The 25,047-nt window shown below is 36.5% G+C and overlaps 1 protein-coding gene across 1 annotated transcript in view; it reads left to right on the forward strand.

Annotated features, from left to right (window-relative positions):
- Positions 1-2,234: 2,234 nt before the first annotated feature.
- Positions 2,235-25,047, forward strand: part of LOC107717965 (A disintegrin and metalloproteinase with thrombospondin motifs 9-like) — a gene marked incomplete at its 5' end in the record, with an annotated part of 31,696 nt that continues 8,883 nt past the window's right edge. Inside the window, 22 exons of the mRNA XM_016524874.1 lie at positions 2,235-2,483; positions 4,421-4,580; positions 6,107-6,393; positions 7,539-7,622; positions 7,775-7,899; positions 8,281-8,321; positions 8,473-8,578; positions 10,931-11,077; positions 11,314-11,455; positions 11,662-11,766; positions 13,027-13,172; positions 13,479-13,660; positions 14,501-14,637; positions 14,773-14,890; positions 15,100-15,195; positions 16,489-16,655; positions 16,804-16,933; positions 17,165-17,291; positions 18,445-18,655; positions 18,779-18,940; positions 19,087-19,248; positions 22,459-22,578. Of these exons, the coding sequence (XP_016380360.1) occupies positions 2,235-2,483; positions 4,421-4,580; positions 6,107-6,393; positions 7,539-7,622; positions 7,775-7,899; positions 8,281-8,321; positions 8,473-8,578; positions 10,931-11,077; positions 11,314-11,455; positions 11,662-11,766; positions 13,027-13,172; positions 13,479-13,660; positions 14,501-14,637; positions 14,773-14,890; positions 15,100-15,195; positions 16,489-16,655; positions 16,804-16,933; positions 17,165-17,291; positions 18,445-18,655; positions 18,779-18,940; positions 19,087-19,248; positions 22,459-22,578 (3,204 nt within the window). The remainder of the gene's footprint in view (positions 2,484-4,420; positions 4,581-6,106; positions 6,394-7,538; positions 7,623-7,774; positions 7,900-8,280; positions 8,322-8,472; positions 8,579-10,930; positions 11,078-11,313; positions 11,456-11,661; positions 11,767-13,026; positions 13,173-13,478; positions 13,661-14,500; positions 14,638-14,772; positions 14,891-15,099; positions 15,196-16,488; positions 16,656-16,803; positions 16,934-17,164; positions 17,292-18,444; positions 18,656-18,778; positions 18,941-19,086; positions 19,249-22,458; positions 22,579-25,047) is intronic.

A 25,047-nucleotide genomic window follows, 5' to 3' on the forward strand; every position in this document is an offset into this window, starting at 1 on the left:
TTCACTCCAGAAATTAATCTTAAAGTGTAGATCTAATCTCCAACTCTTTTCATCTAAACCTAATGTAAAACGGTTTGTAGCCTTCTGTCCAAATCTATAACCCAAGGAATCCCATAAAGCGGCAGGTTTAGTCACTTCAGAGAAGATACTGTAACTGTAAATTAAGAATACTTCTAAAATATTTTGTGGCTTTAAGGAGCAATGTATATTGACCCAAGATGTTTATACTGCACATGCAGTGATTTAAAAATCAGCAAATCAAAGTATTCTAACGATTCTTTCATAATTACTAGAGTGCAAAGTAACATTTGTTGTTAAAATATATTTTAATGAATCCTGTGTAAAATGATTATTATTAGCATATAGGGATATGTCTTTATTGCTTTAATTTATAATAGCCAACATCACATATCAGCATGATGTATTGGTATTCCGCCACCCTGCTGCCTAATAACTGCTATCACCATTGGCCACTGAAAAACATTTATCAGTCATATAAGTGCACATTGCTGAGACAGGTGTTGGGACAGACACAAATGCTTAAAAATAGACTAAGAAGAGGGAAATATACAAGGGGTTTCCTAGAGAACATTAGTTTCCTAGAGACTTTATATGTAATAGCATATTATGTCATATTCTATTCAATATTATGCTCCTTGCTCTTTACTTATGTATTGACTCAAAGCTGTTTGTATTAATGTAAACATCAATTTGACTAAGAACTCTTATGAGAGAGAGGCAAAGGAAATAACTGAATGTACAGTTTAACTGCACAATCTGAAGTAGGAACAAGAACATAATGCACGTGTGATTGATCATTATGAGTAATATGTTCAGTGATTTTAAAATGAAGTTTAGTCTGCACGCTACATTAGCGACACATATGGCAGGAGTGGCTTTCTGAGAGAGGGGTGTCTCTTAAGAGTACGCCCAAGTCTCGGCTAAGTAATCAGCAAACTGGAGACCACCACAGTTGCATCGACCCCCTTTCTGGTATTATGCATGCAAACCAAGAGCTCTGACCGAGCGCTTGTTAGCGACATGGAAGTCACTTCTATTAAGTAGAGAAGAAACGCTTTGGATGTGGCAACCGTGCGGCAGAAATCCCGGCTGAGCGCGGCTTCAAGGGACAGCGGAATAGTGAATTCGGGCTTGCATGCATTCATTTTTTTAACGTGGACAATCATGTTTTTGTTCTTCTGGGGACTAAGATTTTTAGTATTGCTCGCTGATTTTATGAATGCATTAGCTTCTGCAGGGAGACCGCGAGGATCAGAGAAAGGTACGGGCTCTTTTCGTGATCTTTTACTCTCTCGTTCAACTCTGTACCTTGAGGAGCGGAGAATGAATGACTTTTCCTTGCTTGCTTCAGAGCTCATAGCGCGCTATATGAAGAGTCTTCGAGTAATAGTAGGCTAACTGACTTGACACCTGATTTATTTCGTGGAGTAAAAAAACACTGTTAGCAAGTATTTGATGGAGATTTTCATATTTTTTTTGTATGCAGTGTAGGCTGACATTATGAATTGTTAAAGAAAACTTAAAGCTGTGTCCCTAGGTTATTCATCAACCCTGTTACCATTATATTTCTCTATTTTGAGTAATGATTTTTTCTTCTTCAAAAGGTGAACTCTTCAAGGACAGGTTTAAGTCTTATCTTTTTCATCATGTTTTATGTTTTTAAGTAGGCAACGATTTTACAGTGTCAACCCTGTTACCATGATCATTGATAACTAAAAAAGCAGGTATTTAAAGAATTATCGACATTGTTGTCTGTATATGAAGTGTAGTTTCGCTATATTGTAATGTCAAATTACAATTTAAAACTGTCAACCCTGTTACCTGTTTGTTACATAGACGCGCAGTGCAGTATTCGACCATTTAGACAATTTGTCTGAAAAAAGTTACAAAAATGTACTTTAAAAATCATATTACACTCCAAACGATATTTATAGAATAGTATTGTTTCTGAATTTTACTATTCAATCTCTGTTTTCGTCCACAGTGAAACTGCCGCAGTTTGGCGCGTATGAGATTGTAACTCCGGCCAGAGTGAATGAAGCCGGTGACACACTGCCAACGGGCGTGCACTTCAAGAGGAGAAAGCGGAGTACCGACCCAGTTACCGGTGTTGTGCCGAATTCCGACTCCCTGCCGGGATCTGACTCCCCTCGCGTGCGCGCGCATGACGTCATACGATGCCGACAGTTGCGAAAACAGACAGGCGTATCTCCCATCATTGGACCTCACCGCACGTCTATTATCAAATATCTGCCTTTGGGCAGGACTATTACCTTAATCTTACGCTCGAGTCGGGATTTATTGCGCCAGTTTACACTGTCACGATACTCGGAGCATCCAGTGAAGGCAATAATTCAGAAGAGGGGGAGGAGGAGGACACGGAGTATCAGCACTGCTTTTATAAAGGACATGTGAACGCTGGGCAGGAGCATACTGCAGTTATCAGCCTCTGCTCCGGTTTGGTGAGTTGTTTATTGTTAACAATACTTATCTTAATCATAATTTAGGCGATACAGGTCGCAGTAAGCATTCGAAAACTTTACAAATGTTCATATGCACTTCAGACCTTTCGTATGTGATTACATAATTAATTACTCACACATAAAAAGAAGTTTAGCGCGAGTTAGTAGTCGGATACATGCGCACCAATATTGAGGCAGATCACTTAGAAAGTATATTCTCAACATATTAAGTCAGCGATCATACAAGATTACGCTCTGTAGCCTAAATGAACCGGGTGACGCACACTCATCAGTAGCATAAGCAGCAGTAGTGTGTGCTGACGTCAATGTCAGTCCATATATGGGACTCAGATGTCATCTTGACGTGAACGTGAGTTCGCGCCATGGAACGCCGTTTCTCACAGATCAGAAGTAGTCATGGGAACTAGTGAATCGTTTTTTCGAATCGTTTGTTCCAAAGAACCTGTTCAAACCCGTATTTAGCGCCTTTTTTGTTGTCACTTGGTCCTTGACATCCAGGTAATGCCAAGTCTAAAACATTAAAAAACGTTTTTTTCCAGTAATTTCTTGTTTCCCAATACAATTTGTTGCATGCAGACAGTCATGATTCAGTTAATTAAGAAACTATAACTTACACTTCCATTAAACACTAAACAAATTAATTTATATCTTTCATCTGAAAGTGCTTTAGCTTGCTTAATTAAAACAGAACTTGTACACAAGCTGGAGATTGTCTCAGTTCCAGCAACATCTGTGATTTGACTGACTGCTTTTCATAGGTTGCAGACAGGGAAAAATCGATTTCACATTATCCGGAGCCCTCCAAAAGCAATCTGTTACTGGTAAAACATCTGCAATAATGCAATGAGATGCTTGCAATTTATGTGTCGATTGAATGTCAATGGAGGACACAAACTCACATAAACTTATTAGTTAGATCTGCATGTCCCCTTAATGTCCTTCATCTTCATACGAGTTTGTGGCTAGATTTCATAAAATATTGTCAGAAGGCATTAGAAGTCCATTATTTTAAAATGTGCTATCATGAGAGCGGTAGGCTTTCATTAAATGTATTGAAATATGGAAGGATGTGTGTCCCTAGTTACCTGTCTTTTCAATAAATTTGATGTTTGCAGTCAAGTTTGCTCTTGATTGCCCTCAGGCACCATAACAACTGATGATATTGGTTTAAAATATTCAGGTCATTTAACAAAACCTGAAAGAGAAAATGTAATGTTTACCCTTTATTCCATTTAAACCTACATATTGAAGAAACTGGTAAAATTCTGACATAACATGATTCATTTATTGCTTCTTTCAGGGTTTGAACCTATGAAGTTTGGATTTCCTGCCTAGATAACACTCTGCCACCCCAATTAGCATAGAGGGCCTGTAGCCTGGGTATTATATGGTTATTTGGTATTTTAACATTACATTTATTGCACATGTATTCTTATTCAGAATCTCAGGTAAATTTTAGTAAATTAGTCAGGCTAGTTTGTGATGGCCAGTTTGTATCCCTTCATACTCGGGTTTATGCAAACACTTTGTCTAAAATCTGTTTTCTGTAATATAATAACCAGCCTCAAACCTGTTCAATATGTTTCTTCTTGAAGATAAGAAGAGGATTTACCAATGTGCTTCTCGCTGGCTTTTAGGAAATTTACATTTCAAATCTTTATGGATCATAAGTGTAGCTGAATGTTCTGATAGTTATCAGTATTCAGTAACATTCTGCATTCATTACCCCCCAGAGGCCAGTGCACTTATATGCATGCAATATATGTTTACTTTATCACTCCATCAGCCACTTAGGATTTCTACGTAAGTAAAATCTTAGGGGGAAGTTGTGAGGGCAATTTACAGTCACACACAGAATGTGTCTATAGATTTCACTGGCCATGGACCAATTTAAACATTGTTGTTATTTGTTTTAGCTTGGCACTTTCAGGTCACAAGAAGAGGAGTTTTTTGTAGAGCCCCTTCATAGCTACAATGGTCAACATTATGAAGAAGAACACATCAAACCTCATGTCGTGTACAGAAAAGATGCATCAAAAAAGACTGTAGATGATTCAACTACATGTGAAACTTCAGGTAAGCAGGAAGACACCTAACTCTTACTTCTTTGGAATGGGAAAGATTAAGATTAGATAAAACATTTGATTTTAAACATTAAAGTAAATCAATGACTGTAATATTCACAATAACGGAACTTCATTGTTAGATACTGTACTGAATCTTTCATCAATGCAGTGAATTCACTGCCTCCCAGTGACTCCCAGTGCATTGTACTCAATCTATTCAAGATTAGAAACGTTAAATTACCATATTGTTTCTGTATAGTTATGCAAATGATATATGTTAATGCATATGTAACTCGACCAGTTGTAATTCTGTAAATCTAAATATGATTATGAATATGTACAGCACAGCACCTCTAGGCACGGAAACGAACATGCTATCATTGACGTTCAAATACTCATAGTGCTATTCATGGTATCATTTACATCCTTCGGTTTTCTATTTTCAAATGTCATTGAGTAGAAGTCAGTGGAACAGGAAAAATTATTTTGGAAGTTCTTGGTATCATTCCAATCTTAGTTTACTGACACAAAATCCTGTTGACTCTTGCACTTCCTGTGGCTTGAAGATAAGGAAACTCAAGAGGCCCAATACCATGAAAGCCATGTAGTGAGATGCATTGTAGTAAAGTAATGCCAGTTTTAGGTGTTTGTAAATTCATTGTTACAAAAATAATGCACGCTGCCATGTATAAATAGCACTCAACAGCAGCTTTGTTTTTTGAATTACCCCTTTGGTATTGTGTTAAGGAAACGTTTGGGCCCCAAAATTGCTGGGAGATGAACTTATTTTAGATGGCAAGAGTTTTATTGAAAGCTCTATTGTGGCTTTCTTTTTGTCTAGTGGAATAGGATTCATTTTTATTCCCAGCACACTTTTTTTGCCAAGTGTTTTTTTTGTTTTAAATCAATTACCCATTGTTTGACGTTGAGTATATAAGGACTGGGTTATGTTGCATTTTTGTGCTATTTTAAGCTTAGGGAAATTAAAACTATCCAGTTATTGCATTTAAGTAGAAATCATAATGAAGCTCTATAAACATCTATTGTGACCTAAGATTTGACTGTCCATAGATGAGGAGTCATTATGCAACTTTTACTATTTTGGCAGGTTGCTAGGCTTACAATAAAACTTCCATTCCATACCGTACATTAGCATTCAAAAGTTTAGGTATAATGTTTGTAAACATTGCGGTAAAACAGTGATATTGTGAAATATTATTGCAATTTAAAATGATTGTTTTCTGTTTTAATATACTTTCAAATTTAATTTATTTCTGTGATGGCAAAGCTGAATTTTCATCAGCCTTTACTCTAGTCTGCAGTGTTACATGATTCTTCAGAAATCATTCTAATATGCTGATTGGTGCTCAATTCTTCAGTTACTGACACTAAAGGGTGGCATATATTCACTTTTCTGGAGGCTCACCTGTCTGCAATCCATATTATCATCTAATATAGATCACGATGAACCCTCCTTGGATGCATAATCACTTCTTTATATTTCTTAACATGTATTGTTTTAATCCTTCAATGCAGGACATAAAGAGCCACACCGCAGACACAGGAACAGACTGAAGAGAAAGTCGCCCTCAAGCTGGTTGTCCAACCTGGAGACTCTTAATTCCAAACTCTTCTCTGCCCCCTTCCCCTCAGAAAACAAGCACAACTCCACTAATGAAAGCAGTGACTCCAAGCCACACCAGAGATCAAAGCGTTTCCTCTCCTACCCCCGTTTTGTTGAAGTCATGGTTGTGGCAGACAGTAAGATGGTAGAACATCATGGAAGCAACCTCCAGCACTACATTCTTACACTGATGTCCATCGTAAGTTCTGCCCAGTTAACGATAGTCTCCTGGTTTGATGGGTTTGTGTCTGTTGCTTTAGGTCTGGTGGGGGGGAGAGATACTTGCTCTTACTATGCTCTTATGGGACAGATCATTAGCATGAGGTGAATGTGTCTGACAGACTTGATGAATGTGAATATAAAACAAATACAATCAGGTATGTTGCATGGACTGCATGCTTTAGATGCTTTTTCGTTGGAACTCACAGGGAGGTTAGATGACCTATATTTTGATCTTGGCAAAGACTGCATTCTCAGCAAGATCTGGCAGCACAAACTAGTTCTCAATGGCCAAGAAACTTTTTTTTTTCAACAGCTGAGGTTAATGTCACGTGTTAAACGAGGTCTGTGTTTATTGAAATTCAGAAATAAAAAAAATGAAGTCAGCAAATGTAAAAAACACCCTACTAAGTACTTTTACATTTTGAGTGAGAAATATGTTTTCAGTGGTGTCTTCAGTTACATCAAGGTGAATGCAAATGAAGACACAAAATCTCTTCTTATAAAGCAAGGGTCTCAAACTGATATTACAGGATCCAACAAGTTAGGTGATGTTCTCCAATGGTTATATACACTACCGTTCAAAAGGTTGTGGTCGGTAAGATTTTTTAAAATGTTTTTGAAAGAAGTCTCTGATGCTCAACAAGGCTGCATATTTGATCAAAATACAGTAAAAACAGTAATAATGTGAAATATTATTTCAATTTAAAATATATATTTTAAAAATGTAACTTATTTCTGTGATGGCAATTCACTGTGTTGGATTTTTCAGCATCATTACTCCAGTCCTCAGTGTCACATGATCCTTCAGAAATCATTCTAATATGATGATTTAGTGCTTAAGAAACATTTCTTATTATTATCAATGGTGAAAACAGTTATGCTGCTTAATATTGTTGTAACAATGTAAATATCTTTACTGTCACTTTTGATCAATTTAATGCATCATCCTTGCAGAATAAAAGTATAATTTCTTACAATCTTACTGACCTCAAACAGTTTTGAACAGTAGTATATAATATAATAACTGTTGCAACTCTCTCAGGCTGGTAGATTGATACCCCTGTTGTAAAGTAATTAGAAGCTTTGACAGTGAATTCCAATTGTCTGTGTTCTCTCACTTAGGTTTCCTCCATCTATAAGGATCCCAGCATTGGAAACCTGATTAACATTGTTATTGTGAAGCTGGTCATCATAAAGAATGAGCTGGTAAGAGTTCTGTTTGAGGAAGTGTGGCAATTAATGGTTGCATTAAGAGCTCTTTTAAAATGTACTTAAGCAGTTTATTACAGTTAAGCCTTACTTATTTCCATATGGCTAAATGTATTCGAATGTTCTCATCTGTCTCTGTTCTTCTATAGGATGGTCCCACTATTTCTTTCAATGCACAAGCCAGTTTGAAAAACTTCTGCATATGGCAGCAGAGTCAGAACCATCCGGATGACAGCCATCACTCACATCATGACACCGCCATTCTAATCACAAGGTGAAAGCAATTTTTATGAGATGCTTTCGATTTTGGATATTTCTTTACCTAATCTTATTGCTCACAGTTGTTGTAGAATACATAACATACGATAAGTCTAGTTGTGTGATGTTTTGTGTCTTCTCTCCACAGTGTGATTTCAGTGCCATTCATGTGGCAACACAGAAACGTTATACTTGGTGTGAACGTTGAAAATGGCTAAAATCTGTTAAATTAAAATTATTTGAGTAACAAAGTGATTATTTATGGTGCTACAACTACTTGGGTCATACTTTTCAAGGCTATGAGTGCAGAAAGAAGAAACCAATGGACAGCAAAGACACAAATGCAAGATAGAAGGGTATCCAAATTTGTGACGCCTTATCCTTTTTTTGTTTTTAGGCAGGACATCTGTCGAGCACGGGACAAGTGTGACACTTTAGGTAAATCATCTTTGTGTGAAAATGGTGATTATGATTACACTTATGTCGACAATGAGAATGATGTTGATGGCAGTGATGAGAATTACAACAACAGCTACGAATAATATTATCCCTTTAGTTTTGACTATAACCACTTTGTTCTCATGCTCAGGTCTTGCTGAACTGGGTACAGTTTGTGATCCCTACAGAAGTTGCAGTATTAATGAGGATAATGGACTCAGTACTGCTTTCACCATTGCTCATGAGCTTGGTCATGTGTGAGTACTATTTTTGTGAAATGTTTTGCTTTGTAAATGTGAGTGTACTTTTCCCCTTTAAAATAAATGCCACTTGAGTTCATTGTTTGCTATCTAGCACAATGACAGTCATGCATTTTTAAGTTTTAAATGTGGCTTAAGTGTCCAAATACTTTTTGGGTTGTAACGTCTCCTGAATTGTCCTCAAATGCTCTTGTCATGTTGACTTTGCTTGAGAGGTGCTTTTATTATACCCAGAACTAAATTGTCTTTAAATCGTTTATTTACTGTTGTGTTCTACATTTTTTTAAGTACTGCTTTTAAAATACTCCACTTCTTCAAGGTCCACAAGTTTCTCAGGCCTCTTCACTACAGTTTTTCTATTTTTTAGATGGGTTTCTTTTATTTTGGTATATTTTGGGAAGATGTCTTTGCCTTTTGTAAAAGCTCGATAACAGTGTGTCTGATATGCAACTTCTCAAGGTCTTCTGTTCATCACTGCAGAAATGACTCTGGGCCTTTTTAGCTTAATAGATTCTTGGAAGTAAATTATCTAAATAAATTATGTCATGGCACATACAGCGATCTCATGATGGTCAAGCACATTAAAACAAACATTCTGTCAGTGTCTCTCTGTACCTATTTCAGTCATAGCTTGGCAAAAATCTTAATTGAAATGCTAACATTTATGTCACAATTATGGCAAATGCATCTACACCTAAATTTGCATGTACAGTACAGTCATTTAAATGCACTCTCTTTTTGAATTCCATTCTTATCCGGTGGCAGGTGGTGACATCAGTGCCGTGCGCTTGAGTGGGGATTTAGTCCTGGTGCTGTACAGTGCTATGCAGCGCGTACCAGCTCTCTCCGCTATGGCCGTCACAGAATCTGATATGTGCTGCTGCTCATGGGATTGTTACTTTCCTTACTGGTGGCCAACTGTTATGAGTTTTTTTTATATTGCCAGTATTGCTGGCAATATCCTGAGAGCAGGTTGGCAAATGGTCTATTTAATGCTGATATAAATAATAAAATTTATTGATGACAAATGATAAAATGTTACTGAACTAAAATGAGCACTTATTTTACACTGTTCTTACTAAATATTTACTAAAATATTGAAAATATATATATTTTTTATCCTTTGTGGTTTGGGATATTTAATTGCACAGTCTCACTTCCCCTATTTTTACATTTAGGTTACTTTTCCATCATCTTACACTCACCTGAAGTTAATCTTTAAAAAAACACTAATGTAATAACGTATGTACAGTAATGTAATTTGTTAACTAATCCCAAAATGAATATCCATTCCTCATGTTGTACATCATAATGCTGCGAAGCTTAAATTTAATTGTAGCATTGATTTTAGCTTAAATGTGTTATTTTTTTTATTTATAGTGTTGAGTGTTTTAACATCAGCCATATATATATATATATATATATATATATATATATATAGCTGGCCAATTATTATGTAAATGTTAAATAATTATTGTGTAAATAATTTTATATATATAATAGAGTCACACGCACACACACACACATTATATATATACAGGGCCGCATTAAAACCTAACTGGGCCCCGGGGCTATGAATTACTGTGGGGCCCCCATCACAATAATGATATATATAGCTTAAAATAGGATTTTTATCCAATCAAAATTTTTTATGCATCGCAATTTCATAATTCTTGTTACCAATTCTGATATCACAAAATAAAAAAAATACTAGCCTACGTAAAAATAAACTTACTGAAGACAAGTAAACAGTCATGAATTACAATAGAACAAATAAATGGACCTACAAACACTTAAAGCACTGAATAAGAAATATGATATTGTATAAAATAAATAGACAACAAATAGACTGAATAGTCTTCACTGTATAAATTCAATATACATTATTTTACAAAAGCGATTCGGTCAAGGACAGTGAGTGATTTTTTAATCTCTAATGGTAATGCATGGAATTTACGGGAAAAACTCTCAATCTACTCCACAGCCAATCACGGGCTTCAGCCCCGCCTAGCCCAATGGTTAATGTGGCCCTGTATATATATATATATACACACATTTATTATTTTATTTACATTTTATATATAATAATAATTGACCAGATTGAAAAAAAATTAATTGAAAAAAAAATTGCATTAAAGCATTTTTCACTCAGACATTGCTAGTAAAATTCACAAGAATTACAAAGAAACATCAAGTAACACCTTGAATTAAAAATGACATTTTGAAGTAGAAGACTGGTCAGTCTTACAGATACTGTGTGGATCAGTTTCAGAGTACATGTGTCCTGAACCTGCTCATCATGTTGTCCTGTTTGTGTGTGTGCATGTGTGTTTTCAATTATGCCCTCAGGTTCAACATGCCTCACGATGACAGTAACAAATGCAAAGAGGATGGAGTCAAGAACCAGCAACATGTGATGGCCCCTACGCTCAACTATTACACCAATCCATGGATGTGGTCCAAATGTAGTCGGAAATACATCACAGAGTTCCTCGAGTATGTAAACCTGTGATGTTGGCTTGAACTCTCAATTTTGAGCTCCACATGTCCAGTGTCAACATTCATTTGTTTTCTTCTAAACATTCTCAATTGAGATGGAAACAACGGCATCAGTAGCAAATGGAACAGATTCATTTTTTTTTGTCTTCTGTCACTTACTAAGAACATTTCTGTTGTTTGTGTCTTGTTTGTTTTGTTTTTCTTCGACTCATTTGTTTATCATTTCTCATTAGCATAGGGTATGGTGAGTGCTTGCTCGATGAGCCAGTTTCTAGGCCATACAGTTTGTCCCAGCAGCTGCCAGGACAGATATACAGTGTCAATAAACAATGTGAGCTGATATTTGGGTCTGGGACACAGGTGTGCCCATATATGGTGAGAAGATCCCTCAGGGAATTGCACAACATTATTTATGGAGATGTTTTTAATAAAAAACCACGAAGAGAGTCTGTAGTAGAGCTTGTTAGTAATATCAAAGTGACATTGCTACATGTGCAGAAAAAAAACAGGCGTCGGTGCAAATGCTGTGTGTGTGTTTAAGTGTTGTTTAAGCTAACAGTAAGTGTTTGGATGTTGTGCAGACACAGTGCAGGAGGTTGTGGTGCACCAGTCCAGAAGGAGTCCAGCGTGGCTGTCGGACCCAACACATGCCATGGGCCGATGGGACGGAGTGTTCTCCAGGAAAGGCAAGCACTTCAGTACATAAAATTTGAAAATATTTAGAAAAATGCAATTGGGCTCCAAATTTGTTTAGACCACAACAAACTCCAAAATATATTTTGTGTTAAATGACATGAGTGAGGTTTTGGGGTGAACTGTCCCTTTAAAAAGAAGATTTACAGCGTTTTCTGTTATGAAGCAATAATACACTTGGCTGGTTGCTTGAGTTTACTGTGCAATATGTGATTTGTGTGTAGGTCCAAAAGATGTTTTTTGTAGTTGCAAAGCAGATGAAAAGCAGTGCATTCATCAGTGCAACTTCAAACAAATTTTTCCTCCAAATAGCGACCAAATCACTTGCACAATGACACTCGTCCTCACTAATATATTGTTTTGACCCTTTCTCTGTTTTACAATGTTTCCCAGATTGTGAACTCAAGTCAGATTTGCATAGTGGTAGTGATTGTGAATGTCAGTGCATCTCTCATGACCTCCATATGAAAAGCATTGCAGATAGCATCACAGAAGGGCAATTTTACATGGTTGCCAGGTATCTCAACATTGAATTACTGCCATGCATTGTTTTTCTCTGAATGTCATATCCTTTCAGTGTGGTATCATACAGCTTGATGTATCTAGATATGCACAGGATCAGTCTCGTGCAGCTTGTTTTGATTTTCACACTGGGACCACCCATGATATGCGGATTGTCTGGTAATCATTGGGTGAAACTGTTTTACATCTGAGCTTTGCATCACCCAGCTTGACCCATGTGCAGTTTGACGGCGGAATAGTGCTGAAGCTTGGCGCTTCGTTCCATAAAGTTCATTGCACTGAAAAACATTGTCATGATTCATATGAAAGGGGTTTCTAAAGGCCACGATATACTCAGAACGTAGTTCTTTGTTGTTCTTCGTTATGAGGTAAAAAGAAGTGTGACTTTCAGAAAAAATTACTAATTTAATTTCTGCTATAAAGCAGTTTGTTCAGTTGCCATGTACCAATGGTAGTTTGAAGGCGTTTATCGACTGGAGCAAACTTTTCCTTAAAAGTTCACTTTGGCAAGCTGTTTTTAACTCCCGAAACAAACTTTGTTGTTGTTTGTTGAAATTAAAATAGATGAGACAGTAGAATAGATAATTCAGCCAAACAGATGCTTGACAAGGGCTTTGAGTGAAACAAAACACACTTTGAATTGTCATGTTGTCTGTGTATCAACATCATTCCTTGTCCTTCTAGTTGGTGGACTTTATAACATCTTTTCTGTGTTTGCTTCTCGTTTGCAGCATTGTAAACATGGCCTGTGCATCCATAAAGAGCATGAATCTGTTCCAGTTGAAGGGGCCTGGGGCGTCTGGAGTCCCTTTGGCACATGCTCAAGGACCTGCGGAGGGGGAATCAAGATAGCTGTGCACGAGTGCAACCGACCTGCGTAAGCTGCCGCTCTTTGTAGTCTTGCATTCTCACTGGACTGTGAATTGGCACCAGGTTTCTCAGTGTTCCTTGACAAATGACAGCATCACAGCCATCCTGAAGAAGAATATTCTTTAAAAGAGACTGTATGCTTAATGCACATGGGTAGACAGCAGGTTTTGCTGTATTTAAATTGCAGTCAGACACAAACATCATAAAAAAAAAATAGAAGGGACTTTCTAAGAAAGGATTTATAGTTACCATTTATAGTTACTTTTTCTCAATTTGACTATGTGCTCTGTTTATGTGTTTTTATGACATTTAGGCCCAGAAATGGGGGGAAGTATTGTGTTGGACGCAGAATGAAATTCCGTTCCTGTAACTCTGAGCCATGTTCCAAGCAAAAGAAAGACTTCAGGGAGGAACAGTGTGCCAGCTTTGATGGGCAGCACTTCAACATCAATGGTCTACCTCCAAATGTCCGCTGGGTGCCAAAGTATAGCGGAAGTAAGGGATTTAGTCCAATGATTGCAAATGGCACAAATTCAAGGGATAGTTCACTCAAATTTGAAAATGTTGTCATTTATTTCTCACTGTCATGTTGTTCCAAACCATTATGACCTTATTCTGTGGAACACAAAATATAATAATAGGTTTTGAAAAATGTTAACGCAGGTTTTTTTCAAACAATGAAAGATCATAGTGACCATGTGTGTTAAACTCTGAAAAATGACCAAAAAAGGCAGTCATGTCTGTTGCTGTTGCTTTTCTTCCATATATCTTCTATATGTGTTCCACTGAAACAACTTGTAAATAAACAGTTATAATTAGAATATTTTTTATAATTAAAAATGACAAAAAAAAAAAAAAACGAAAACGAAAATGAAAATATAAAAATAAAAGCTAATTCTAAATATTAATAAATACTGTAATAGTAAATAAATGATACTAAAACAACACTGCAGATTTCTCACTTGATGTTTGCCAGTATGCCCTCAGTATGCCCTCATATGCCCTCAGTATTTGTTGAGGATGTCCCTATAGAATAAGTTTCTTAATTGTTTCAGTTCAAACTAATTGTTAAACTAATATATCATTGCTTTCAGTATGTATAACCCATATTAAACAATTCCCCAGAATTCCCTCATTATTTGAGACATGGTGGAGACAATGATTTCAAAGGTTCCATACTTTCAAAATTAAATTACCAAACCCAATTACATTTTAATTACCTTGGGAATTGTGTAGTACAATAGCTATGATGAGAAACATATTATCAATGTCCTAAATACAGTAAGGCTGAAGTCACACTGTATTAACTCTTTCTCATGGCTCTGTGTGCTGTAGTTCTGATGAAGGATCGCTGTAAGCTATTCTGTCGTGTGGCGGGCAGTACAGCTTACTACCAACTCAGGGACAGAGTTATTGATGGCACGCAGTGTGGGCCTGACACCAACGACATCTGTGTGCAAGGCCTGTGCAGGGTGGGTGCATTTGTGTGTCTGTATGGTGTGAAAATGCACTTTAAATCAACGAATATCCTGCAGAATTTGAAGAAGTAGTCCTGTATAATCCTGTTCAAGTGTCCTTTGAATTAATTCCACATCCTGTTTCTGCAGCAAGCAGGATGTGACCACGTGTTGAACTCCAAGGCCAGGAGAGATAAGTGTGGAGTGTGTGGTGGGGATAACTCATCTTGCAAGACTGTGGCAGGAACGTTCAACATAGTGCATTATGGTAGGTGACACAGGTTGTCAGTTTAGTTCAGTTCAGATCAGTTCTTTTCATATTAGTCAAAGTAACCCAGAGTAGCTTAATTCAAATTTAGCTTGATTCACTTCAGGTTCACGCAGTTCAACCCAATTACAGACCAAAAGAACAATAATATTTTTACTCTATATTAATAATTTTGGAAGAGCATTTTATTGATTCCTGCTTTTTTATAGGTTACAATGTTGTGGTGCGAATTCCCAGCGGTGCTACAAACATAGATGTGAGACAACACAGCTATTCAGGGAAACCAGAGGACGATAACTACCTCGGTAAGGCAAGAAATCATATTAGACGTTAAATACAAAAGCATATGATTTTTTTTTTTCATTTCAGTTGTAGTTCAATGGTAGTTCAGAGGATTTAAATAAAACTTGACAATGTAATAATAAATATTAGAGATGCACTGATAATTGTGGCCAATACGGATACTGATAATTATTTTCATGTTATATTCATATTAAATTTAAATTATATACTATTTTGTTTAATTAAATAAAAAAAAAACTAAAAACCTATGTATTTTTTAATAAAATACACCTAAAATACTAAATGCTACAAGTGCATCGTACAACATCATAATGTAAAGTATGAAAATAGATAGTTATTTTGAGATTTGATTTTAAGATAATATTGCATTTAAAAAAGTTAAGTTATTAGTTTAATTATTTAAAGATTTACTTTAAATGAACATTAGATGTTGGCAAAAGTAATGACAAATGAGTATATAATTAAATATCCAACATTGGACGATACAATTTTACATTTTAATAATCTAAAATCAACAGATAACAAAATGGATGGCATCAAAATATCATGCATCCCTAGTAAAAATGTAATATTTTTGTCAGGAGTCTATAGAGCATGTTAGAGTTCAGTTTGTGCTGATGCTTTACGCATCATTACATGACAATTGTCAAATGACAAATTGATATGCATATTGATCATGAACAATCCTAATTTAAAATGAATCCTATGTATTTGCTTTGATGTGCCATAAGTAAACCGATGTCAAGATTTACTGCAAGCTTTTCAAGAGGCTTTTGCAAGAGTTTTCATAGATGTTTTTGTGTTAATGCTTCTGAACTCTACAAACCTAAGGAAATATGTGCTGTTTTCAGCAGATTACTGAGCTGTGCTTGTGTGTTTATTGATATCTTTGCATGCCTATGTGTATTTGGCTTATATGTGTGTGTTTTTGTATGAGAAACAAGGGTTGGCCAGTGTAATGTGTGAAGTAGTGAGGAAAGTAACTCAGGAAATTAGCTACATAATCACATTAGTGTGCATATTTGAAGCATACTGACTTCAGTAGAGCAAGACGTGGCCTTCTCATGGAAAACTGGATTTCTTTACCCCGATTAGCCTGACTGTTGCTAAATCTGACTGTAAATGAAAATGTTTTATTCCTTAGGTCATGCAGGTCTAGTGAATCAAATTTGTGTTTAAAACAAATGGATGCTATTCGATTGTTGATCCTGTCACATGCCTGAATATATATTTGCTTTTTGTGCTTGAACATAAAGAAAATAAAGCATGCATGTTGTTTCATTTTTGTTTTGCAGCCTTGTCCAACGGCCGTGGAGAATATTTACTCAATGGAGATTTTGTGGTCAGTATGTTTAAAAGGGAAGTCAGAGTAGGGAATGCTGTTATTGAATACAGCGGCTCTGACCATGTTGTTGAGAGAATCAACTGCACTGACCGCATAGAAGAGGAGATTATTATCCAGGTAATATGGCTTAAGTGAATTCAATTTTAACTTTTATGTTGTCTTACATTGTGAAATATTACAACTTCACATTTTAAGAACGTGTCAATCGTTTTTGAACTCTTTGTAACATCATACTTTTGGTCTATATGTGATCTTTTCCAACTAGGTGCTATCCGTAGGTAACCTCTACAACCCTGATGTCAGGTATTCCTACAATATTCCGATAGAGGACAAACCTCAGCAGTTTTTCTGGGATGCGTACGGCCCGTGGCAGGATTGCAGTCTTTTGTGCCAAGGTGGGTGTGAAAGAAGCAACACATATTGCTTTGTGAAACAGTTGCCAGAAATGTCAGTTTAGAATTTGGTAAACTTGAACCAGACGTTGAATGCTGGCTGGGTCATCCAGTTCAGTGTTTCTTGGAAATTTGGAGAATGCAATGAGGAACTTTCTTTTTTCTTTCTTTGTCTAGATCACAAACATGTGTTTGAACTTGTGTATGTCTTGTGCTGTATGTTATGTGCATCAGGAGAGCGCAAGAGGAAGATCATGTGCAGTCGTGAGTCGGATCGAGTGGTTGTGTCTGATCAGCGGTGCCATGGCTCTCCCAAACCAGCTGTGATCTCTGAGCCATGCAACACAGACTGTGAGCTCAGGTACATGTCCACATTGACTAGTTTTATAAACTTTTAGTGTCTTGTTTAACCAAAATATACACTAATGTCAAAAGTTTGGAGTTAGTGAGAGAGTGTGTGTGTGTGTGTATGTGTGAAAGAAATTGTGACCCGTGCTGGCAAAATGAGTCGGAATGCGCACGGGCTAATTTTGAGCTACAGGCAAAAAAAGTGAAAAATTTAGATTTTAGTAGATTTTGAGGTTTTCACAAAAAACGGGTTCATTAAGCCCTCGTCTAGCAATCCCAATGCTCCAAATAATAATTTTAGATGTTTAATTACCTTTATTTGTAAGTTTTCTGAGAGGAGTACCTTTTCTCTGCTCGCTTCTCATGCTGACTCTCATCCAAAGCATGCGCATAAAGGCACTTCCGACTGCGAGCGATTTTGCTTTGGTACCTTCAGAAAACTTTAACTCGATTTTTCTCAAAATTGACTTTGCTAACTCTATCAACATCAAATGGGTGTAGCTCAGTCATTTTTCATCTGATTTCAACAAATCATACATCATTCTGAAGGTCTCTTGATGGAGAATGTGAACATAAAATAACTCATTTTTGAAAATTTGCTCATTGTGACTCATTTTGCTAGCACAGGTCACAATTATTACTTTTATTCAGCAAAGGCACAATAAATTGATCAAAAGTGACAGTAAAGGCATTTATAATGTTATAAAAGATTTCAATTTCTAACAAATGCTCTTCTTTTAAATCTTCTATTAATTAAAGAATCATGGAAGAAAAATATTAAGCAGCACAACGTTAAGATATGTTTCTTAAGCACCAAATCAGCATATTAGAATGATTTCTGAAGGATCAGTGACACTGAAGACTGAAGTAATGGCTCCTGTGGATTCAGCTTTGCCTTCACAGGAATAAATGGCACTTTAAAATATATAAAAATAGAAAACAGTTATTTTAAATAGTAATAATATTTTGCAATATTACAGTTTTTACTGTATTTTATTTTTTGATCAAATAAATGCAGCCTTGGTGAGCATAACAGGCTTCTTTCAAAAACATTAAACAATCTCACCCAAAATTTTAAATGATAGTTTGTTTGTTTGTTTTTTTTATTTTTTTTTATATATATATGCAACATTGGGTTAAATTTGTTGCATTTCTTAAATTTACAGGTGGCAGGTTGTTCGCAAAAGCGAGTGTACAGCCATATGTGGTCTGGGTTTCCGGACTTTGTACATTTACTGCATCAAACAGAGCAGGTTGAATGGGAAAACCCAGAAGGTTGACGACCGGTATTGCAGCAGCCAGCACAAGCCTGAAGACAAGGAGGTGTGCCATGGAGACTGCAACCCTGGTGGATGGGAGTACTCTCTCTGGTCTGAGGTGCGAAAAACCTCATTGGTCTCAAATCAGCTCTTGTTGAACATATTGATGTACTTGTAAAAATGTGGACTGTATATACTTGACATATAACTTACCATGAGGATTTTTTTCTTGGTTATCTAGTGCTCCAGGAGCTGTGGAGGAGGAACACGTCGTAGAAGTGCGGTATGTGGAAAGTCAGCAGAAACTGATGACGAAAGCAAGTGCAACCCACAAGAAAAGCTCACAGTCCAGCCTTGTAATGAGTTCCTGTGTCCTCAATGGAAAACTGGAGACTGGTCTGAGGTAAACACTGACCAATGCATCCCTTGAAAATATGGGCAGCATCAAATTTAATCTGGATTCATGCAGACTATGCTTAAACCTTCAGAGTAAAAATGTAGTCGTCCATCACGACTTATCCTAATGCTAATTTGGAATTAATTTTGTAGTGTTTAGTGACATGTGGCAAGGGCTATAAGCACCGCCAGACTTGGTGTCAGTTTGGAGAAGAGCGTTTGGATGACCGTTTATGTGACTCATCCAAACCAGAGTCGGTACAGGCCTGCCAACAGCAAGAATGTGCATCCTGGCAGGTGGGACCCTGGGGACAGGTGAGAGAAACGATTTATTTCATTGCTGTGAATAAAACATTGTTTTGGTGCGTCATGTTTAGGTGTGTCAGCTATTACATGAGGTATATTTGATGCTTATGCCTGTGAAATGGAAATTCAAGTGTATTGTGATGAATGCAATGTAATTTCCAAGAGTCAGTGCAGTCATAGATATTGTAAATAGATTATCACAGCTGCAGTGTGGGTGGAAAGCAACCACAAAAATTGAACAAGGTTAGGAACCAGACAAAGAACAGCATTTGGTACTTTTGTGCTGGTGTGTAACACATGCGAAACAAACATAACTATGCTGTTTTATAAGGTCTGTGGATCCTTGAAAGGTTTAAAAATGTGTTTCATTTGCTTTTCAGAATTCAAGGCCATGAAAAGTCTGAAACATCTCAGAGAAAAAAGTTTTAAATATTGTTCACAGAGGTCCTACATTTGTTGATTGAAAGATTTGCTTCTCTTTAGGCAGCCGACTTAATATGACTCTGATTTAAAGATTCTGTGCTACATGTACTTTAATAAAATGCCAGCAGAGCAAGTTTAAAGTTTTTTGTCGGCAATCAGCACTCATCTTGTTTTTTTTTGTTTTTTTTGTCAGCTGTACATGGAAATCAGTAATCTACATTCAATGGTGCAATACACTGTGCTGCTTTAAAACATCTGTGTGAATGTGCCATTTTTGATCTTGTACTGCCTTTGCAAATGAGATAAGGCTGATTTTTTTTCATTCTGATTTATACGATAAGCGCCGTTGAATACTGAAGAAGTATTACAACTGTTTTCTATTTTAATATATTTAAAAATTACATTTGTTTCATAATGGCAACCCTGAATTTGCAGCAGCATTACGCCAGACTTCAGTGTCACATGATCCTTCAGAAATCATTCTAATATGCTGATTTCGTGCTTAAGAAACATTTATGATTATGATCATTATTATTAACGTTGAAAACAGTTGCTTAAATATTTTGTGGAGACCGTGGTTGTTGTTATTTTTTAATAGATGAACAGAAAGTTAAAAAGAACAGCATTTAGTCGAAAAGAAAAGAAAAGAAAATCAAGTAATTTCAGAGTATTGAATATAATAAAGACTTTTTTTAGCCTATTTTTAGCCAATCATACAGTTGAGCAGAATGTGGTGTTTCATTTTTTAAAATCTTTTTTTGTTGTTGCAAAATTCATCTTAAATGATTTTTAAAACTTGCATACACCATGTGAATATCATCCATTCATGGACAGTCTGTTTTCTATCCATTTGTGCAGTTTATGGCTGTCTTTAGAAATGTGAATTGTTTTTTTTCCAGAGATCTCCCAGAGGGTAATCACACAATTTGTAACATTTGTGTGGGCAAACTATCTTTAAGTCCTAAAGTATGATAGAGATTAGACATCACTCTTGCATAGATTAAGCAATCATGATAAATACATGTTTGAGGTGCTTTACTGAAGCATATGAGATCTAGCTGCAAATGCTGCCACACAAGCTTGACCTTGTTGCAGTCAAGTCAGCGATGAGGAAAAGAGTTTAAAAAAAAAAAAAAGGAGAACGGTGTACAAATTACTGGCCCATGTCTCAGGTTGCCCATGTGGTTGCTTATCACATCAGTGCTGGACTGATGCCAGCAGGCAAATAGTGAACAGTCTTAAATTTCATCTTATTCTCTTGGGTAAATCATAGGCATTACTATGTAACTGTAGCGTCTGGACCAATCAGACACACCATTTTTCATTTGATTTAACAAATCAATTATTCATTAGATTAACAAACATTCACAGACCCCTCACCCAATAAACATACTGGGTGCCAAGTTGTCTGTGAACGAGGCCCAGGACCCTGGTTACCATGGCAACCCTGACACCTTTGCTAGACCAGATAGATTTTACGACCTAATGGCATGTTGAGAGTCCTCCCCCTCTCACTGCATTTTCCATAGGAAGAGACACAATGCACAGTAGAAATGGACTTTTCTACTAATTAATTCATAGGAAAACCTTTCTTTGAATGAACACACATATCCTTCAGGTCATTGTGTATGTTGTCTTTGAGATTTTATACTGTTTTATGCAGGCTACCACCACTCGTTCCTGTCATCTTGCCTATATGTAATCCTACCATGTTTAGTATCTATGAATTCGCCTTCTGATGATCTAAACGAGCGTGTATATTATATGTTGGTACATAGGCAATATATTAGTGTCCTGAGAATCTTTAGTAATTTCGATTCAAGTTCCATATGCAAATTACCATGCTTTCACACAAAGGGTCATAAAAATCCCCAGTATGTCCAACCTCCTGCTTGGGACGTCAGCCTTTCTCATTGGACAAGCCCATCTTGAGAGGCGGGGATCTTCTCCGACCTTAAAGGCCCACACCAGGGACCCTCCCAGAGTCGGTGGTTTGGTTGAATTCTGAGAAGATGAAGATGTGAGCAAACGCTCCAGGACACCTTAAGTACGTGCCAGGCTTCGGCCTTGACTTTTCCATTCACCAAGATTCTCTGACTCAAACTGGTTCTTTTTCATCAACCAACTTCAGCAAAGATCAACTTGAACCTTCGGACTGCATCAAGCCTCTCTTTCAGACAGACGAGACGTGCAAGTATCAAACTTAGTCTTATTAACTGATACATTAGGTATCATTTGCACCTTTTTACAAAGGTGTGTTTGAACTAAGAATCTGATGTTTCCTTCAGGCGGTAGATCTGCTGAATATGCAAATGGTTCCATAACTTCATTCCTTATTTCTCTCCTCTTTACTGCTTAAGCTTAACCCTTTCCTATACCAACTGTATGCGTGTGTGTGTGTGTGTGTGTATGTTAGACCAGTTTAAGTGTTTATGTAGTATGTTAGACTAGTTTAAGTGTTTATGTAGTTAATAAAGTCTTACTTGTATCACACTTGACGTTGTTCATTGTTTGCTCATAACTGGAGTCCCTAATCATGCAGATTTATGCTACAGGCTCTGTGTAGAGTTGTACAGTAAGAAAGTTATTTCCCTTAACCAGGAAATTAACGTTCTTAGAATTGACAGACAGTTGACCCTGAGAGGTCAAGTAAATATCTACAGCGGATCTAAATATTTATAATTAATTATAACTAGTTATGATTAATTATTCATATTTCCTCATGAGCTGATTCGCTACATAACATTAAATAGGATACTGCCCCTAACTGACCTCCCTCTTTATTTGTGTGTGTAGTGTACCACCACATGCGGCCCGGGCTATCAGATGAGAGCTGTGAAGTGTGTGGTTGGCTCATACGGCTCTGTCATGGATGACTCTGAATGTAATGCAGCAACACGTCCAACGGACACTCAGGTAGGAGCATTGATCTCTAACATTCATACTGACTCTCATTAATTTCTCTATTTCTCAATATTGATTGTGAACTAAGAACTGTGTTAGTTTTTCATAATGTAACTACTGAAAACTATAAAGGGGTGAACCAGTCTTCCTGGTTCAATTTGCTGTATGCTTAATGAAATGAAAGAGCGAGAAGCCAGTGTTGGGGTTAAAAGTTGCTTTTATTAATTGAACCACACCACAATTAAGAAACCTTAGCAAATCATGTGTTTTCATTTATTGCAAACACTGTTTTGCCTTGAAATGGACATGATTAGTGATACTATTACATTAATGGGATAGTTCTCCCAAAAATGAAAATTGTCATTATTTACAAGTTGAGTTTCTTTTTTTCTGTTGAACTTAAAAGAAGATATTTTGAAGAATGTTGGTAACCAAACAGTTGACAGTATTTTTTTTCATACTATGGAAGTCAGTGACTACTAGCAACTGTTAAAGGTTTGGAAGAACTTTAGGGGAATAAATGATTACAGAATTTCATTTTGGGGTGAACTGTCTCTTTAAATGTTTTGTTTGCATTTTATACATTGTTATTCACTTAGTTTGCAAGTTTACAGTCACTTTCATCTCTCTTAGGTATGTACGAATATCATTTTACTAAGTATTTTTACACCATACTGGAATGAGAAACTGGAAAAGAGAAAAGAAAGTGCATGCATGTATAGCCTGAAAGGCAGGAAGGAAGTTTCCCAACCAGCATATTTATGACCTGCAGTCAATAAGGCCTTGTCTGAAGGAAGAGCAAACACAAACACACACACACACACACACAGGTTGAAAAGTGGGGACATCCCATAGGCGTAATGGTTTTTCTACTGTACAGACCGTATATTCTATTGCCCTACACCAACCCTACCCCTAAACCTACCCCTCACAGGAAACTTTGTGCTATTTCAGATTTTCAATACACTCCATTCTGTGTGATTTATATGCGTTTTGAAAAGTGGGGACATGGGGTAATGTCCTGAAAAGTCACCTTCTCCTTGTAATACCCTTGTCATTATACAAATATATATCCTCATTTGTCACAAAAACGCGCGCACACACACACACACACGCACACACACACGTGCTGCATCAGGTCATTAATAGGATAATTTTGGAATAATGTTTTGGAATATCTAAAAATATCAAGTCATTTTAAATTTATGTTTCTTTTTTTTTTTTTAGAGCTGAAAAAGTCATGACAATTGGTACAATCTTCAGTTGATACAACTTCACAAATAACTGTAGTGAAGTAATTTTTGTGAGTGAATCAGTGTTTTGAATCGTTTACTTCAATGAATTGGCCAAATAGGTACACAAATCTATTTAATAATGATTAATTTATCGGAATTATTTTTAAATATATATATATATATATATATAGTACGCAAATGCGCTGTCAAGACTTGTTTACACAGCGCATTTTTTATTTTGGTCGCGCATGCGCACCTGCGTACCACTTATGTGCACCCCTATATATATATATATATATATTATTAATCCTTTAATCATTAACAACTGTAAAGATTAAAGAAATACTTTGGTCAAACTGTGTGGGAACCTGTGTGTGTGCACCTTTAACTTGCGTGTTTGCATGTGTAGTTTTTTTTTTTTCAGGTTGAACTGTTATGGTTATAACTTCTATGTCTATATAGTTCCACTACAGATTTATATTTAATAGTTATTTAACTTCATTTGCAGTCATCTGGATCTTAATTTTATTTACTTAACAATCTGCACATACCTGCAAAATTACATTTACCCTGTTCCCCCTCCTCCAGTGAAATGGTGCTGCAGAGCTGGAGTGGCTGTACGCTGTGTTTCATAGACTATTTTATGAACTTTCCTAAGGCATTGGTTTTATAGAGCTTCGTTTTCACAAGGCTTTTAGGAGATGATAGAAAGAGCCCTTTTTCCTCACCATCAAGCCAACCAGGTTGATAAAAGTCTAAGAACATGTATACATAAGACATTTACTGTAATATACACTATAAGAGACAGAGAGAGAAAATAGTTGAATAAATCAGGGATTTTGTACAGTCAGCCGGATTATCGCAAAATAAACCCAGGCTAGATGATCAGGACCCGTTCACAAAGTGGAAAGCACCCTGAAGGAATTTATTTGACGATAATACCAGGATGACTCTGCATTATCCCACATATTACACAGCTACTTACCAAGGTAAAATGTTTATTTGAGTTGAAATTATTCAGTTATATAAAATATAAGCAGAAAGAACAAGCATAGCTGTTCAGTAAATCCAAGTTTGTCTTAAAAAATGGTGGGGACAGGATGGGAGGGGAGGAGGTTACATCTGCTTTTATATATATATATATATATATACAGTGGGTACGGAAAGTATTCAGACCCCCTTAAATTGTTCACTCGTTGTTATATTGCAGCCATTTGCTAAAATCATTTAAGTTAATTTTTTTCCC

Source organism: Sinocyclocheilus rhinocerous, unplaced genomic scaffold (genome assembly GCF_001515625.1).
Source record: "Sinocyclocheilus rhinocerous isolate Xijiao unplaced genomic scaffold, SAMN03320098_v1.1 scaffold994, whole genome shotgun sequence".
Taxonomy (NCBI): domain Eukaryota; kingdom Metazoa; phylum Chordata; class Actinopteri; order Cypriniformes; family Cyprinidae; genus Sinocyclocheilus; species Sinocyclocheilus rhinocerous.